We start from the raw sequence: 20,101 nt of genomic DNA on the forward strand, positions 1-20,101 counted from the left end.
TATAATTTACTCTTTTTTGGGGGGAGGAGATATTTGTTGATCCTCTTCCCTTGTTTATCATATGATGGTGCTCTATTTAGTGGCATGTATTTAACAACGAGTCAATTTATGATTTGGGGGTGTTTACAATATCTCTTCTTTTGCTCACATCCTTCACTGGCTCTCTAATCCTAATTTCAAACTTTGTTCCAGATTCATAGATCTTCTGAGGGCATGAGCAAAGATAGCATTTCCTAGAAAATCTCTGCAGTCAATACTTCACCTATATACCACTTGAACACCAAAAATACCTGACCTGTTTGATGATTCATCAAGCTTTCCTGTAAAGGTCCCAGGTAATCTCAATAGTATTCATATTTCATATTATGATGGATTTTTTCACGAATACTGCACAATATGATTAGTCACATGTGAGAAATCTACAAACAAACCTAGCTGTGACATGATTAAAATTTGAAGCAAAATCAAGGTTTGGGATTGCCCTTATTCATGCTGTCTCAGGACATTTTCAGATGGGTGCTCATTAAGTTAATTTTCCACGGGGATTTTCAGATTATTTACAAACTAAATAAAAAGCCAGACAACCCATTTTTGGATGGTGCAATTCATTGGTGATCATGAGGTATTTTTCAGTAATGCAATGAACATTGAAAATAATTGGTTTTAAAATTACAATTAGAAGATTGCCAAAGATGTAAAAAAATTCCAAGGGCCTCATCATCTTTTATTAAAAATGCAGCTCCGTATTCTGCATGCTCTCATAAACTGCGTCATTAGTATAGAACTAAAAAAAACATGTGAAGCTTCCAAAGTCATATAATCAACACGTAACCTAAACCTAACTTGGATTGAAAAAAACAAATTCATTCCAATTACAATTTCGGCACTTGTGTCAACACTCCAATTCAAACACATATCATGCACCATCACTCAAATTAGAATGAAGTTTAAAATACTGTGTGAAAGCTCTCGCAAAGTCAAAGACACCCCAAGAAAAGACGCTTCCTGACCTGACATGAACTACAAAAACCAACTCACCATGATGGCATCCGTGACCTATTTATCACACAGAAGGCATTTCCTATATGGAAACATGATTACATCAAGTATCTACTCTCTTTATTTTAATTTTAATGACTAAGTAGGTCAAATTCTAAAGCTCGATCCAGACAGATATCTTCTTTAAAAACCCAGTCATAATGGAGACACTTTGAAGGAAGTGGCATTAAATCACCAAGACAAGCAATGACACCAATGAGTCAAATAAACATAGAGCATGACATGCAAAATGGTATCATTTGATATGATTCATCACAAATGATTTAGTGTCCTATTAACATGGTACCCTAGATACAATTTAATTTTTTCAACATACATTTTAAATAGTAGTCTATTATTGGATACTTTCTTTTTTTACTTTCAAAGCAGGCAAGCCTCTTTTCATATCAATTCACATTTTTTAAAGACGATTTAAGGTAAAGCCACTGTTTCACATTCTATGTAATATCAGTAAAGCAAGCTGATGTAGAAGAAATGAGATGGTAATAGTAAAAAATAATAATGTATATGAAAAAAGGATTTCACAAAGGGTGAATATAAAGAAATGTAAATAAATCTAGAATTTAATTCGTCATGCGGACGAATTAGGTGGTCTGTCATGATTTGTCATTCAGTGTCGGCTGATGTATGAAATAAATCATTTAGATATCATTGATAATCTTGATCGTAGACATCCTAAGAATAAGTTTTGACCATTACTAAATGTGATTATTGATGTGGTGATGACAATCGTCAGACATACATCTTCAAACAGATACATACAAGATAGATGATTATACCTCACGGATCAACACGGCAATGCCGGCATGATCCGGGGAGGTCCGGGATAGTTTTGCCCCAGATGACTGTGAACACGGCATCAACACGGCAGCTTCACACGGATCTACACGGATCATGCCTGCAGAGCACGTCGTCAACACGGACCAATACGTCAGCAACACGGACCTACACGTCAGCTACACGGACCACCACGTCAGCAACACGGACCTACACGTCAGCAATACGGACGAACACGTCAAATGCGTTATCCATTGAGCTAGCATATTCCCCATAGAGATTACACGTAAGCAAATTTGAGAATTACAATTCCAATTTTGCAAGCGAAATACGGGCATGATCCCGGCATCTGATCAAAAAATGGAGGGCATATTTTCGAAAGCTTAGAATCTCGGCTACAACATACTAAAAGCTCAGGGAAAACTGACAAGAAACAATGGAGATATAGCTCACGAAATAGAGGAATGTCGAATCTAGTTTTGAGAAAAGGTCATGTCCCATAGAGATTACACGCAAAATACATGTGATATGAAAAAAAGTAATTATAATCTGTTTTATCTTGCTAAATTTAAACTTTTATACCTTTAAATTATCATAAAGGATCATGTAAGAAGTGGTAAAAAGAAAAAAAAAGTGAAAAAAAAATTCATCTTGTTCACCCCAGGACTCGAACCCGCGCCCTTTAAGAAGCAGTCAAAGCCACGATATTCCCCATAGAGAATACACGTAAGCAATTTTGAGAATTACAAGTCCAATTTTGCAAGTGAAATACAGGCATGATCTCGGCATCTGATCAAAAAATAAAGGGCACACTTGCGATAGCTTAGAATCTCAGCTACAACATACTAAAAGCTTAAAGAAAACTGACAAGAAAAAATGGAGATATGGCTCACGAAATAGAGGAATGTCGAATCTGGTTTTGAGAAAAAGTCATGTCCCATAGAGATTACACGCAAAATGAGGAAAAATGACATGCCTCTTTTCATCGCTGTTTTACGCAATGATGCGTTTCTCAAAACGAATATTCATGTTAAATAAGGAGAAAGAGTACATTCTAAACTACAACATATCGAAATCTGGGCGAAAAACGATCTATATTCGAGAAGTTACAACCAAATTTGCATAAATTTGATGACGTCATTTTTGAAAAAATGAAATTTTTAGTTTAGGCGCCATTTTGATGACGTCACGATATAATTTAGGGACATTGATGACATGAAATCAAATCTACAACTCATACTCTATCGATATATGAAAAAAAAATTGGGGGTCAACGGACTATTTAAAGAGCTACAGTGAATTTTCAATAGGCATGTTTTTGCCCATATATGGCCTATAGTGAGAGCTCGCGCGCACACGTGCTGCAGACTTTAACGGGTGTTAATTTCGTCATTAATGGTCGTAGAAGGTTGATCAAGGTATCGAATTGTTCAGAATTTTATTATCAATGCAATGATGTAAAAAAAACGGTGTTTCTGCGTTGCGTTAAGGTGTTACGCGCGGAAACGCGCACGCATGCGTGCGCGCGCGCAAATTTTTGAAATGCTTAGAATGACCTGAAACGTACTCTCGTTTGGTCAAAAAGTGATTTTGAGCATTTTGAAATTTTGACGCGCGCGTACGTGCGCGTCGTGACCTCCAGGTGACCTTTGATGACATGACCTGATGACCCTTGACCTGAAGTTGATGTGATGTAAATTTGATGGATTTTTGATAATTGATAATGGAGATATGATTGATAATGTGATTTTACAAAATGGCGCCTAGATGACGTCATCATGACCTGATGACCTTGAAAAGCTTATTTTGACGTGTCCATGACAGATCCCATAAATGACATGAAATTCAATGAAATTGATCAAGTCCATTTTGAGATAACTTGGCGACAAGAAAATCGTTAAAAATAAATAAATGTAGTAATAAAGAAGAAATTGACGAAATTAAGAGGTGATCTGTCATAAATGACAGACCACCTAATAAATCTATATTATCATTGTATCTATGGCAAAATTCAAGTGAAAACACAATATAGTTGTTTTTAAAATGAAACTTGAAATGAAATACAAATCCATTAACTCAACCCTTGACCTAGTAACTCCTATAATCCACAGTCTTAACCCTAAAAAGACTGGGGGGCTGATTCAGCCCCCCCCCCCTTCGACATTTTTCGCAATAAATCCGCCGCGAGAAATTTTTTGACCGCGTCGCTCGCTGACTTTTTACTTTCAAGTCTCGCGCAACTTTTGAGACCAAAATTGTGACCCCCGGGTACGCGGTTCCAAAATTACGCAACATTTCGTAAGTGCATGCAGACCCCAAATTACTCAAAAACGTGAATTTGTGTACAAATCCAATGCAAATAGTGTTCTTAGCCAAAATTCATAAATGTATCATTATTTTTCCTTTTACTGCTTAAAATCAATTAATTTTATCTTGTTTATGGTCAAAATAAAGTCCCCAACAATTTCCATTGAAAAAACAATAAAAAACAAAAAGTCGAAAAACAAAGAAATACATAAGAAAATAAATGTGATTTTGAAATTTTTTAAAAATCAATTTGATCAGATGCCTATCTAGAGTATGTGAAACAAAAATTAGCATTTCAGGGGCATTATTTTATTAATTAGAGTAAACTTATGATTTTACGCATAAATTAGCATAATTAATGAGACATGAGATTTTTTGCAGAATTTGATGTTATAGTTATGTAGATAATGCCATGGGTAACGCGTGTGCCAATTTTCGTCGCGATCGCGCGATCGACAGCCGAGATCATAAGGGGGGGCTGAATCAGCCCCCCCCCCCCCCCCAGTCTTCTTAGGTGTCGAAATAGCCCAGTCTATTTAGGCTTAATCCTAAAAATGCAAATTACATCCCTCAAATACATCACCACTAAGAGAGAACATGGACCATGATTTGCCTCAGCCAAGGCATACAATTAGCCCAACTTTGGAAATGTACGCATCTTTGAAAGCAGTGATCACATTTTGATTAAAGTATTTTCAGCAAACTGTCATATTTTCACTCTCAATTTTTACTTTGAAATCCATCCAAGGTGATGATCATTCCCAATCTCTAAACATGTATGATCCAAACATACACAGCTATAGTAAATACTTCTAACACCTGTTTGCCGGTGACAGGGATCTAAAAGTGCTTGTGAAGTAGGATCAATTTCAATCTCGCCTAATATCAGGAAGGTGAAATTTTCATTTACTAATGCTTGATCTTAGTCTAAAAAATAAACCTACCGTTAATCATGAACAGTTTTAAAGATGCTCTTGTGTATAGTTTTGGTAAATCCACCAAAATGCACCTATCACTATTCCAATTCATTGCTAGCTAATATGAATGGATATGCCCTATAACAGTTATGATGTGGAGGATATCAAATGAAAATGTGTTTTACAGGATAAATTTTGCGATTTTACATGGAAATTTAACTTTATCGGGTCACCCGATCAAATTAAAATATCTGTGTGTTTTTGTCTTTCAATTAAATCCTATTCCAAATCATGGAATGGGCTGAAACTTTCAAGATATGTTCTTTGTCTGTAACTTTTGGATATCTAATCACTAAATTTATAAGATAAGTGCTTGAATGCCCATTTTTTTTATTTAAAACAAGCATCACCGAAAGAGGGCGCTATATATCAAATATTTGAATATTTGAAATTTTCTCAGAGAAGTGCAGTTGGAAAAATATCTAACGGTCTCTACGCTTCAGTAAGACTGTCATATTAGATGATATTCGATTATCAATCACATTATTGACCCTTTACCAAAGCTATACACAGGCTTTAAAGATTATTTTTCTCTGTTGTTTTATTGATGCTATCCAAATGCACTCTTCTCTAATTCTTTTTCTTTACACTATGCATTGTTTATTTCAGGTATATTCATTATTTAATATCATGCCATTTCATGAATAGTTTCTATTTTAGAGTGCAACTTATATAAGAACCTATCTTTGCAGAAATAGAACAAAGTAAATACATGGTTAATTTGCTTCAGTCTGTTGATTCATACTGTATAAAGTGATATTTAATCCGTTAAACAAGAATCGATGTTGCAAAATACTCAATAGTAAAATGGGTATAATACTTTGAGTGCTACTGGTTCTAACAGGACAATAGTGAAGCAAAGAAGAATATATGTTGATGAAATTTTGATGAATACATCTATGTCAACAACTGAAAGTAAAAAAAATAAGTGATGATATTCACAGACACAACCAAACAAAATATCCATAAAATTGGGAGTTTTTCTTAAAAGAACATTTATATGATATAATATTAAAGAAATTAGTCACAAATAAAATAAAACAAAAAAAATAACAAAAATAACAATCACAAATACATAACAACAATGAAAGGGTGTGGAGTATACTATACTATTTGATGTCACTTTATTAATGCCATAAATACATTCTGTTTGCGATGAAGACGTGGACAAACATTCATTAATACACCACACTAATGGGGTGTTGAAAGAAACTTGTAATCAATTGCAAGTCTATTTTCGGTGGTAGAATCAATCATAAATTTTGAAATTAATTGCAAATTTGGAATTGATTGTTAATCTGCTTCTTGAAACAAATGGCATCATCTGATTTGCTACAGTTAAAATTGATCTATCACTTGTAAAATTGCAACAAAATATTTGCTATTGATTGCAAATATTTTCTTGCAACACCCCTTTAAAGTTTGTGAAATATGGTTTGGCTTACCTGTTGTAGTTCAGCCTGCTGCTGCAGCATCTCAGCTCCAACTTCCACAGGAGGCAGCTTGCTAGTCACTCCTCCATCTGGTGCTGACATCAAGCCTCTATGCTGCTCCAGCCAATCCTGGAGCTTGGCCACATCGCTCTGATACTCCTGAGCCAGTCGTTCGGTGTTCAGCAGCATCTTAAGGTGCTCCCTCTGGTCTGCAAGGTTTCTCTTACAGGTATCCATGCGGTTGTGAAGGTGCCGTACGGTGGTGTCAAGGTGCTCCGCCAGGACCGGTATCTGACAGGTGGCTGCATCAAGGGTCTGCTCAATGCTCTCCTCAATGTTGTTCAGTTTCTGGAGCTTGCGACTCAACTCCAACTGGTGGTTCTGGATGTGAAGAAAGAGGAAACAGTCAATGATTACCAGACAGGATGTTGAGAAACGGTTCTATGCTACGTAATGTCAATCAAAAGAAAACTGCTTAAAATTCCAGGTCCCTGTTTTACATGGTCTTGTGATAAATAAACCGTAATTGCAATTGATAGAAAACTCTTCAACTACACAATTTCCATCATCTCAGTTTATGACTGAATTGAATCTACATGTATCACAATTATTTGTGAGACAGGGCGAAAATCATATTGATGATCCCATTTATTTGTTTCTTGATAAATCAGGACTCCAAGTGGCCCAAAATTTTCACTAGGTCCCAAGGAACAATGTGGCTAAAGTATATAATATGGTAAGGAGGTGTTAAGTACAAGCCCAAATTGAAAAGAGCTTCAAAAAAATTGTTTGAAAATTGAATTCTATGTTGTTGGAATGCTCCACACTGAAAATCAAATGACATAAACTTAGAAACCTTAATAAGAGATTTCTTACATGATTTTGAAGGAGTTTTTCCTGAATATCTGAAGCACTTAATTCCTCTTCACCACTCTCTTTCTCTTCATCTGGTTCAAGCTGTTTGTTGAAGTCAGTCAACCAATCATCAAGATGTTGCAATTCTTGCTGATTGACCTCCAGTTTAACCTTCACAAGCATTTCATCTTCTTTCTCTTTCTACAAAAAAAACGGAAATGAGTAAAAAAAAAAATAGAAAACATAATGTTTAAAATAGGAATAGGAAAATAGGAGGTTATTATTCTTTTCAGAATAACCAACAACTACAGTGATGTTTGCAACAACAAAAAATGCTATGGGGAAGGAAGAGACTACCAAAAATAATTATTATCTAAAATTGTAAAATGATTTCTGATTTTGTGGCAGACCATGCCAAAAAAGTTAGCCCAAAAGACTACAACTACAACATCTACATATAATGGACAGTGTTTGCATATAACCTTCTAAATGTACGCAATCATTCAAGAAAAAAAAACAGATGAAAACTTGAGTATAATAAACTTGAATCCTGGTTTCTTACCTGTAATTTCTTGAGAAGTGCACTGGCATCAGTCTTAATCTTATCCACTCTATCCCTGAGATCATCTATCGTCTCTCGGACTGTGTCCTGGGGAATCTTCAACCTTGTGGCTTTTTCTTCAACCATGCTCACATTCTCATCTAAATCACTGCATTCGCTTATTAGATTCTACAATAAAACATCACAAAATAATGCCTTGAAACTCCAATTTATGACATGGATGACAATGATTCCACATTTACAAATACCTTATTACATAAGGACAAAACCTGAAAGTACTTTACAGACATATTTTTACCAGTCATAAGATTCTGGGGAATCTGCAAGCTCATGCGAATTTGTCGTAGTAATGGTTGGACCATCAGCATTGAGTTCTACTGATAATGAAATAGAGCAATATTCTATAGGCCTATAAAATTACTGTGATTGTAACTTAGTAACTGTGGTAACATAACAGCAGCCTTCAAAAACAGGGATTCCATTAAAGGTACCCTAGGCAAAGTTATCACATTATGTACTGAAGAACTGGGTAGGCTGGGTGATAATGGGAGTGTTTCATGACAGCACTTGCCATATGTTTTCTCTAACAAAGTATGCTTTATCCATTAGACCTGTGCTTCTCAGCGATTCAAACTCAATTCCCATTGTCAGGTCTGACTACTAGTCAGATACCAAATGTTGAAGAAATGCCTCCAGTCTGGGAAATAGTTGAACATCAATGAAATATGCCCACCTTGAGTTCTTGGATGTGTTCATCAAGGTTACGAGCCTCCATGGGAGTGTCTTTGATCTCTTTGAGGTGAGCTTCTGTGTTAGCAAGTCTAATGTTGATCTGGGATAGGGCATTCTGGTAATCCTCCTGCTTGGCTAAAGCCTCTTTCAGGAGACGCTCCTTCTCCTCCATCTATATAACATAAAACATACATGGGAAAGAAATAATGTGTATCACCTTTTACAAACACTTATTCTCAGTAATGTTAATTTATTCTAAATTGATTTCCTCTTTGAACCTGAAAACATTAACATGTGGTGACTTAGGGAACCTACCAGCATAGTTTGGTTGCAAATGTGCCAAATATCATTGCAAAGTTATCAATCTGAGTAGTAATTTCACAGCACTATATTTGATATTTGATATCTGACCAGCTGATATGACCAAAGACTTTTGAACCCACAATAACACATCTCTAAGGTCCTCCACCATCTTATTACTATGATCCAATATTCTCATTCCACCAAGGATTGTTAAGGAATACTTAATCATGATGGAATATTTATTCTAAAATTTGATGGAAAAACTCTAAACATTCAATGCAAGTATCAAAAACTTTCACAAGTTCATACACATACTGTAATATCAATCATATTACTGGCAAAACTATCAAACCCAAAGAATGCATGATAGTGCTGTACACTTTCCCAAATAGTTCAAAGTCTTGTTTCCTTTACACAAACATAGAGTTTTGTATTTGCTATAAAGTTAACTTAATTTATTCATATATTAAATTTGCAGTTTAATAAAATTTACCTTATGTTGTAGAGCATCCCATGAGCGATTGAGTTGGTCTATCTTCTGTGCTTTACCATCTGGTGCAGAAGGATCTTTCACATCTCCCATCAAGCCCTCATGGCGTATAACAGGAAGTGGCATATCCCTTGACAATGAACTTTTTGGCTCATCATCTGCAGAAGCATTCACTGCCTTGGCTGGTTTTGAAGATGTGTCTTTAGCTTCTGCAGGACTTTTGTTAGTTGTGCCTTGATGGTTATCCTTTTCCATCAAACCAGGAGTCTCTTCAGTGGGCGATGAATCCTTCCGCAAAACAACAACAGGTTGGATCTGCAGTGTTTGATCTAGGAGATCAGCAGCAGAAACAACGGGTTCATACTTAGGTTCATCTGGCAATGAGACTTGAAGGTCAAATTCTTGTGGAGCCGATTTGTGTTTTGCCTGCCATGGAACTGGTGATCCATCAGGAGTGTAAAAGTCAGTGGAATCAGTGTGATAGTGCTCGTCTGGAACATCCTCAATACTTGGTAAATTATTCAGTGGCACTTCAGCATATTCAGATGAATGTGGTATGTCTGATTTGGAATGGTGAGGAAGAGAATCTACCGAACTGTCATCCGAATCAGTAGTATCCTTCAATGTCACATCAGTAACTGCCATAATGCTTGGTCCTGAGTAAAAGCCTGAATCCCTGGTTGGGAGTGACTGAGCCTGTCCTAGTTCATCAGGGATCCGGTATGCTGGAAGTGCAATCATTGATTCCCCGGTTTGCATATCTTGTATCATCAAGGGATCATCCTTAGGATCATCTGTAAATCCAACAAGACCTTGCAGGTCATCTGACTCTGTGGCTGGAATAGCAGCTAGGTCTTGACCCGTCTTTGGATCTCTGACGAAAAAAGGAGCTACATCTTTTGTTTGCTGAGTGCCCGTTACAACTGGTAATCTCTTCAATTCTGTATCCTCTACAATGACATAGTCTGGCGATGTGGCAAGAGTTAAACTTCCAGCACCAGGAATTGCACCAGCCACCCCTAATCCACTAATAGCAGCACCACCATGATCATTTAACTCTGATACAGGAGTCAAAACATATGCAGCACCTCTGTCAGTGAGGATTTGCTCTACTGGTGGCACTGATCGAGAAGTTCCTGCAGTATCTGATGCGGAATCAAGCTGAGATTCTAGTATAGAAGGTTTCTTGTTTTCCTTTTCCATCCAGCCAAGTAAAAATGGTTCATCTGTGGCAGTATGAGTATCCCAATTTGATTCATCACTTGGCTCTAAGGGTTCTGGTTTGTCAATCTCAAACACATCATCATCAGAGTGAGTAGAGTCATCTTCTTGTCTATTCTTCTCTGGAAATAATATATCATCGCTTACACCAGGAGACTGACCACGAGCATTATTACTGTCATATTGCTGATCATTCTGATTAGTGCACTTGTCAACTGCAGGTTCAGTGGCTGGAAAACTGAATGTCAGTGGTTTCTCATCTGGTTTTAATCTTGATTCACTCACAAGTTCCTCAATTTCTGGTACACTTTCTGAAACTGCGATAGATGCACAACCAGTTGAGGGATCAAACACCTTCACTGCAGGGATATCTTTGGAATCAATGGCATACAGAGATGGATTTTCGTTCAGATCTTTGACGCTCTCTGCTGGTACAGCCTTGAAAGTCTCTCCCGTTGTTGGATTCCGGACAATGCATGGATGGTTGTGTGACAATGGCTGTGAACCAATAACAGATGGCATGTTGGCTGGATTCGAAGATGTAGCTAGAATGTACTCATCTGGTGAAGTGGATCCTCCACCTCCATCTCCCCCATATCCAACACTGTCTTCTGGTACTAGGATATAGGCTGGACCTAAATCGGTGACGAGCTGATGCTTGATAATTTCTGGAACAACCTTTCGCTTTGATGAATGAGGAACAGGAACAAGACATTCCTCATCTGCATCACTGTCGTCACTAGATAAACTGTGTCTCTTTTGCATCAGTAAGGTGGAATGAGGTCTTTGATGAGATCTTTCATCTCCTTCCCTAGACTCATCTTCATAAAACTTTATATCCTCTTCTGATTGAAGTGACCTCCCTAATGGAATCTCAGTTGGTATCTGGAAAATATCTGAAAGAGATTCCTCTTTCATATCTCCATTGGTGTTTTTATTTGGCGTTGTTGATGATGAATCTGGGAAATGAATCTGAATAGGTTTACTTGTATCATCAACAAATACAGTTGGCTGATTGTGTAAAACATCTAAGCTGTGAACTGCCTCTGCTTTGAATGTCTTTTGAGAGACGGGGTCCTCAATGAAGAAACTTTTCACCTCTGGTGTTGGTCTTGATCCGACAACCATTGGAAGATTGTTCAGAGGCTCTGTATCTGCTAAGATACAGGGCAAATCATCTGCATTGTCATATGCATTTCTCTTGGGCTGTCCCCTGTCACTTGGTGAAAATAAATCTTTTTCAGAATGTACTTTGCCAGCTTCAACCAGCTCCTCAATTGGTGTCAAGGCATATGCAGGTCCGAGGGATGTTAAAATCTGAATGGAGGCAGGTTTAGCAGGTTCATCTTTTTCATGAGCCAAATCCTCAGGGGCTACAGTATGCTGTGCAGGTGACTCCAATGCAGTCATTTTAGTAGGAATGGGTGAAAACAAGGGACAAACTGCTGATTTTGGATCAGATTCACCTTCTTCACATAAAGCTGTATCAGTGGATTCACCACTGCTTAGTTTGTTTGGAGAATCATCCATTATCTTGGCAGGGTCCCTGCCAGCTCGCATAGGAGATTGTTGGTCTGATGTCAATGGCTTTGGTACTGATTTATCCACAGTTACTCCTGGATCATTATGGGAGGAAGGAACTCCTCTTGATGAAGGTTGATGATATAGCTTTGCTGGCACAGCCACTCCAGTCTGCTTTGTTGCAGGATTATAGATAGTCATTTGTGGGTTACCATCATCACTACCAACAATGGCCATCACGCCAGTAAGGTCATTGACATCAGTCATGGGTTCTACAACCATAACTTGACCAGATTCAGGATCTTTAACATTCAAAGACTGGATGGGGGATTCCAGTTCCTGTTCCCCGATCACTAAAGGAGGCTCTTCTGATTGGCCTTGGCTGGCAAGGACAAAATCTACATCTGGATCATCATCACCTGCTGCTGTGCCACCAATGGCAGTAAAAGGCCTGAGGGTATATGCTGGCCCATGATCAGTTACAATTTGATGAGTAATGGGTTCTGTCATATCTTGTGTTATTTGACTGTTTGGATCAGGCTGGCTATATTGACGATCTGCAACAGGAACATTCATTGATTTCAAGGTGATGGCACTTGGAATATCACCTAGAGACTGATCTCGTGGGGCCATAACACCCTCAGAATCTGGATGGAATGTGCTTTCAAATAATGGTTGTTTAGAAAATTCACTTGGTTGAGGTGTAGTTGGAAATGCAACTATTTCAGTACTTGCTGTAGGATGGAAAATCACCACTGGCTTAGACAGATCAGCTGCCTCTGGCAGGTAAAGTGTGGGTTTGCTCATCAGATCATTGACATTAGTGGCAGGTTCTGCAACAAATTTCTGTCCTGAAACTTCATCCAGAATCTCTATTGGTTTGATTCCAGCTGAAGTTCTTGATCCAGTCACAACTGCAGCATTGGCCGGTCTTGCTTCATCTGCAATTTTGTACTCTGCATTCTCATGTTCTGATTTCTTACCAATAGATGATAGATCTTGAGGAGTTGTAGTATCTTCAGAGAGAGGTTGCAGCACATAGGCAGGTCCTTTATTTGTTATCAGCTGTGGAACTGGCCTAATTTTGTCTAGCTGGGGTGATTCTGAAGTAACAATCACTTCTGGTAAAGTTGTCGCAAAGGCTGTAGACGCACAGCCAGTTGAAGGATCATAGACCTTCACTGATGGACCATCTTGTGAATCAAGCACGTACAAAGATGGATTCTCATCAATATCTTGGAGGCTTTCTGCAGGGACAGCCATGAAGGCTTCTCCCGTGCTGGGATTCCTAACAATACATTTTTCCTCTTGTGTAAATGGTTTTGAACCAATCACTGATGGCTTAATTGCTGGGTCTGAAGATGCTGTTAATATGTACTCATCAGGAGTGGAGGATCCTCCACTACCATCTCTCCCAATTTTTAAGTTGTCTTCAGGCACAAGGGTAAAGGCTGGACCAATATCAGTGACTAGCTGATGCCTGACTTTCCCTGGTAATGTGTTTATCTTTGATAGTTGAGGTACAAGAACATCAAATTCCTCATCAACATCACTGTCATCTGACATGCTATCCATTTCGCCTGTTGTCACGGAACTGTGAAGTCCCATATGATGAGGCGCGTCCTTTCCGATGTTGGGTGTCCTGTTATAATCTTCTTCTATCCGTTCAGGTTTAATTAACCTTTCTGATGGTGAAATGGTTGGTTTCTGGAACATATCAGAGAGACTGTTTGGATCAGTCTGGCTATCAGTCTGGTTATTACCTTTCAAGGTAATAACAATTGGTATATCCCTAGAAGACTGGTCTCCATCTCGTTCAACAGCAGACCCTGTAATGGGTAGGTTATTACTTTCAAAATTTTGATTTGTGTCAAGTTCACTTGGGCAAGATGTTGGAAGTGCAACTATTTCTGTTCTAGTCTCAGGATGGAATATCAGCATTGGTTTATATACATCTGTCGTCTCAGGCCAGTAAAGTGTGGGCTCGCTCATCAGACCACTAACATTAGTAGCAGGTTCTGCAACAAATTTCTGCCCTGAGGCTTCATCTAGAATCGTTATCGGCTTGATGTTACTTGACACTCTTGAGCCTGTCACAACAGCAGGATTAGCTGGTCTTGCTTCATTAACAATATTGTAATCTGTGCTCTCTGGTTCAAGTATTCTCCCACTAGATAAGACATTTTGCACACCTGAACCTTCCCCAACAAATGGATGCATTACATACGCTGGTCCCTTATTAGTCAGAAGCTGTGAAACTGGTTGATTTTCATTCCATTCTGATAATCGTGACGAGGTTATAACTTCTGGTGCCCTTGATCCAAATCCTACAGATGCACAGCAAGTTAAAGGATCAAAAACTTTCACCTTTGGAACATCTTGTGACTCAATGGCATACAGAGATGGATTTTCATGAAGGTCTTGGAGGCTTTCTGCAGGGAGAGCCCTGAAAGTTTCCCCAGTGCTGGGATTCTTGACCACAAATGGTTCCTCCTGTGAAAATGGCTTTGAACCAATCACTGATGGCTTATTTTCTGGGTCTGAAGATGTTGCTAATATGTACTCATCAGGAGTGGAGGATCCTCCACCCCCATCTCCCCCATTTCCTAACTTGTCTTCAGGTACAAGGATATAGGCAGGACCAATATCAGTGATGAGTTGATGCTTGACCTTCCCTGGAAGAATGTTTTTCTTTGATGGTTGAGGAACAAGAGCTCTATCTGCCTGATCAGCTCCACTGTCACTAGTCAATACACTATCCATGTCTTCTACTAGCTTGGAATGGTCCAGTTCTGTTTGACACAGTGTGTCCTTTTCTTCTCTGCCTGGCCCTGCATTGTCTTGATTTACCCACTCAGGTTGAAGTGACTTTTCTGACGGAGTTTGAGATGGTGTGAGGAAATCTGACAGAGGTTTCCTTACTCGATCTTCATCAGCATTTGTATTTGGTAGTATAACTGATGCATCTGGAAAATGGATCTGAGCAGGTTTACTTGGATCATCTACAAAGACAGTTGGTTTACTATGTAAAACATCTAGGCTGTGAACTGGCTCTGCTTTGAATGTATTCTTAGACACTGGATCCTCAACAAAGAAACCTCCATTTGGAAATGGTTCACATCGAACAACCACTGGAAGGGTGTTCAGTGGTTTCGGATCTACAACAAGGCGAGGTACACTGTCATTATCTTTAGACTGCACTTTGCTGTCTCCACATGACTCAACTGGGGTCAAAAAGTATGCAGGTCCGAGCGATGTCAAAACCTGATTGGAAGCAGGCTTACCCAATGATTCTTCAAATTTACCAGAACCATCATGAGAATATGAAAGAGGATGTTCAGCTGAATGTTTCTCATTGACATCAATTGCACCAGGAGATGGCTCTAAACTTAAATTTAATGCAGGAGTTGATTCAACAGGAAACACTGAAAACAAGGGACATCCAGAATCTTTTCTTTCATGGGGAGATTCATCCCTACTGTTATCATCCTGTATATTGCCTCTGGCATCCTCACTCCTCACAGGCTTATTCACATCTTGTGCTGGAATCTGTTGTACTGAAGTAACTGGTTTTTGTTGTTGAACTTCACTAACTTCGCTAACTGGTTTTGTCACTAATTCATTAGGAGTCAAATCTGAATCCTCCTTGAAGTAAGGAGTCACTACTGGTGAAGGAGGGCAATATTGCCCTGTTGGCACTGCTACACCAGATTTCTTTGTTGTAGGATTATAGATGGTCATTTGAGGGTTACCATCAAGACTATCAATCACAGCAAGCACTCCACTGAGGTTATTCATATCTGTCATGGGTTCAGCAACCATAACTTGGCCAGATTCTGGATCTTTAACATGTATTGGTCGAACAAGCGAATCAAGCTCTTGTTCCCCAGTGACAACAGGAGGTTCATCTGTTTGTCCTTGGCTGGCTAGGACAAAATCCACATCTGGATCATCATCACCTGCTGCTGGGCCACCAATGGCAGTAAGAGGCCTGAGGGTATATGCTGGACCATGATCAGTTACAATTTGATGAGTAACGGGTTCTCTTACAACTGCTGATGCTTTACTGATTGGATCAGGGTGGCCATATTGATGATCTACAACAGGAACATTCATTGATTTTAACGTGATAGCACTAGGAATATTCATGAATGTTTGGTCTCTTTCTGGACCAAGAAGATTGCTACTTCCAAGATTTGATGGTTGGTCGTGCTCACTTTGGTCCGAAGCTGGAATTGCAACTATTTCTGTTTTTGTTTCAGGATGAGATATCACCACCGATTTGACCACATCCGCTATCTTTGGCAGATAAAGTGCGGGCATGCTCATCAGATCATTAACATTAGTAGCAGGTTCTGCCACAAATTTCTGTCCTGAAACTTCATCAATGATCTCTATTGGCTTGATGCCAGGTGATGTTCTTGAACCTGTAACAAGAACAGTATTTGCTGGTCTTGCTTCATCAACAATAGTGAATTCTGCATTCTTCTGTTCAGGTTTCTTTCCTGCAGGATCGATGTCGATCATGGGTGATGTTTCCTCATTCAGTGGATGTAGTACATATGCAAGCCCTTTATTTGTTTCAAGCTGAAGAGCTGGTTTATCTTCATCCAACATGGTCAAATGTGAAGTGTTGTCATCAAACTGCTCAGGATCTACAGCATTGGCCACATAAGATTTCCTCTGCTGAGGATCAATAATTTCTAAGGTGTTTGTTTGTGGATCAGACTGTACGTATGCAGTGACCTTATTCTTCAAATCATTAGGATCTACTATAGGAACAGCTTCTAAGATCTGGTCTGATGATGGGTCTTTAATTAGTGTAGGAAGTTGGTCCTTGACCACAGGAGCATGACCAACCACTTCAGGAACACCATCAAAGTAAGACGTCTTTGAGACAGTGTACTGTTTAGGTACAGGGTCTGCTGAAGAGGCTCCAAATGAGAGACCATCGGTTCTAAGATTTAAAGTTTTTGAGTCTGAGTCAAGAGGCCGCAATTCATATGCAGGTCCTTTGGTGGTTACCAATTGGTGCAGATCAGTAACTGGTTTCTTATTACCTTTTCCTAATTTGGATTTTTCTGCATCCATATCATCCATGTGTGGGAACAATGGCTGCTCCCCACTACATGTCTGAGTAACTGGTAAGTCTCTAGAAGGCTCTTTAGATATATCTTGTTTACCGATGTTCAGACTAGGCTGATAACCCTTTTTAACACTTTGAATGTTAATTGGTTCTTTGGCACTCTCAATATTGTCAACTTCTTTAGCACTATCTGTATCATCACACTCGATAGGAATCTGAACATCAGCTGGTCCTTTATCAGAAGGTGGTGACAATATCATCTCTTTTGTTGGGGCTCTGGTAGGTAAGCCTACATGACGTGTTTTACTTCCATGAGCACTATCAGCTATTGTTCCTCCATCAACATCACCTTCCTCTTTCAGTCTCTGAACAGGAGATTGTCCTTTGTCACCATCAGTACCAGAGGGATGAAAACTCTTCATCAAATCTGGAGCCAATTCTACAGGTGTGACTCTTAATGGAACAACAACTTCATCTAGCGGAACATTCTCTGGACTCTCGCAAGGTTTTGCCACAACTGCTACTTTATTTTCAGGATCTAGTATTTCCAATTCTTTTGTATCAGGGTCAACCATATAAGCTGTTATTTTATTCTCTATATCATCCACATTGTCAGTTGGTACAGCCTCCATGGTCTTGCCTGTTTTTGGATCAATGACCATCAATGGTGAAACACTTTCTGTAATCGGCACCCTCTGAACAACAACAGGAGAAAGATATGGTGTAGCTTGCTGTATGACGTATTGGGTTTGATGATCACCTCCACCGGGTGCATCTCCATCCTCTCCGGGTTGTCCAATTATGGAACTGGAGCCTGCTGGGCGAAGAACAAATGCAGGTCCCCTGTCAGTGATAATTTGAAATGGTACCTGTTTAGAAGGGTCTGATGTCCCTCTGGACGAGATAGTCTTTTCAGGATCTGAATCATCCAAACGTTTGTCAGCAGAACCTGGTCTAGGCGTAGATGTGGCAAGTATTTTAGGTGACTGTTCATGTTCGCTATCATCAAAAGATCTCTTTGAAGGTTGTTTAGGTGACTCTGACATATCTTCTGTTGACATTTTGCTGTCTTCACCTGACATTGAGGGAGGTACCAGTGAACTGTCAACTTCATCTCTGGGGCATTCATCATGTACTTCTCCTAATGAAGGATCACCATCAAAAAGAACCCTTTTCTCTGGAGGCTGCTCTTCAGTGAGGTCAAGATCACCATGAGGCCTCTTTGATTCTGGTGATGAAGTCTGCATAGGTTCTGGAGAAAATGATCTCCATGGAGTTCTTATAGGTGAACCTCTCCTCACTAAACGAGCACCAACACCAAACTCTGGAGTTGCAACCATAGGTGGTCCAGGAGGGGTGAGGGTGGAAAGATATGTCTGCCTGAAGTCTGTCCTCTTGGCTGCTTCCTCCTGGAGCTCTTGGGTCTTGTTATTGATAGCCTGAATCTCATCTTCATATCCTTGAATTTCCACTGCAAGTTCCTGAAACAAATGAAAATAGAAAATAATAAGTCATAGATATTTGTGTTATACATATTTTCCAACAATTGGAACATCAGATCAATTTAAGCACAATTAATATCTCTTGTATTTGCTGTGATGTTCAAATTCAAAATCCCTTGAAAATTGTTTAATCCACCAATACCTCATTCATATGAAAAAAGTGGAATGCCTCTGGCCGTCTCACCTGCATTACGCAGTTCAATATAGCAGCAGTGCTGACTTTGCATACTACTCTAACTCGCACAAGATGTTCAGTGATACATGGTTACTCTTATGTCCTCTTTTTATGAACTAGACCAATAAACTTACAGAGATATGATGGTTATTCAACAAAAAACCCCAACATGGCCAAAGTTCATTGACCTTACATGACCTTTGACCTTGATCATGTGACCTGAAACTGGAACAGGATGTTCAGTGATACTTGATTACTCTTATGTACAAGTTTCATGAATCAGATCCATAAACTTTCAAAGTTATGATGGTAATTCAACAGATACACCCAATTCGGCTAAAGTTCATTGACCTTTGACCTTGGACATGTGACCTGAAACACGCACAGGATGTTCAGTGATACTTGGTTACTCTAATGTCCAAGTTTAACGAACTAGACCAATAAACTTTCAAAGTTATGATGGTAATTCAACAGATACCCCCGATTCGGCCAAAGTTCATTGACCCTAAATGACCTTTGACCTTAATCATGAGACCTGAAACTTGCACAAAATGTTCAGTGATGCTTGATTACTATTATGTCCAAGTTTCATGAATCAGATCCATAAACTTTCAAAGTTATGATGGGAATTCAACAGATATCCCCAATTCGGCCAAAGTTCATTGACCCTAAATGACCTTTGACCTTGATCATGTGACCTGAAACTTGCACAAAATGTTCAGTGATGCTTGATTACTATTATGTCCAAGTTTCATGAATCAGATCCATAAACTTTCAAAGTTATGATGGGAATTCAACAGATATCCCCAATTCGTCCAAAGTTCATTGACCCTAAATGACCTTTGACCTTGGTCATGTGACGTGAAACTCATGCAGGATGTTCATTGATACTTGATTAACCTTATGTCCAAGTTTCATGAACTAGGTCCATATATTTTCTAAGTTATGATGACATTTCAAAAACTTAACTTCAGGTTAAGATTTCGATGTTGATTCCTCCAACATGGTCTAAGTTCATTGACCCTAAATGACCTTTGACCTTGGTCATGTGACATGAAACTCTAATAGGATGTTCAATAATACTTGATTAACCTTATGGCC

General features: G+C 38.9%; 1 protein-coding gene across 4 annotated transcripts in view; it reads right to left on the bottom strand.

Moving 5' to 3' along the window:
* The window catches only part of LOC121418655 (nesprin-1-like), a 128,299-nt gene that overhangs the window by 77,480 nt on the left and 30,718 nt on the right, over nucleotides 1–20,101 (bottom strand). For all 4 annotated transcript variants that reach the window (XM_041612636.1, XM_041612635.1, XM_041612637.1 and 1 more), the window contains 5 exons: nucleotides 9,499–18,804; nucleotides 8,704–8,874; nucleotides 7,971–8,138; nucleotides 7,430–7,609; nucleotides 6,566–6,934 (listed from right to left, as the gene is read on the bottom strand). In XM_041612636.1, the coding sequence (XP_041468570.1) occupies nucleotides 6,566–6,934; nucleotides 7,430–7,609; nucleotides 7,971–8,138; nucleotides 8,704–8,874; nucleotides 9,499–18,804 (10,194 nt within the window). The remainder of the gene's footprint in view (nucleotides 1–6,565; nucleotides 6,935–7,429; nucleotides 7,610–7,970; nucleotides 8,139–8,703; nucleotides 8,875–9,498; nucleotides 18,805–20,101) is intronic.

This window comes from Lytechinus variegatus, chromosome 7 (genome assembly GCF_018143015.1).
Source record: "Lytechinus variegatus isolate NC3 chromosome 7, Lvar_3.0, whole genome shotgun sequence".
In the NCBI taxonomy this organism is placed as follows: Eukaryota; Metazoa; Echinodermata; class Echinoidea; order Temnopleuroida; family Toxopneustidae; genus Lytechinus; species Lytechinus variegatus.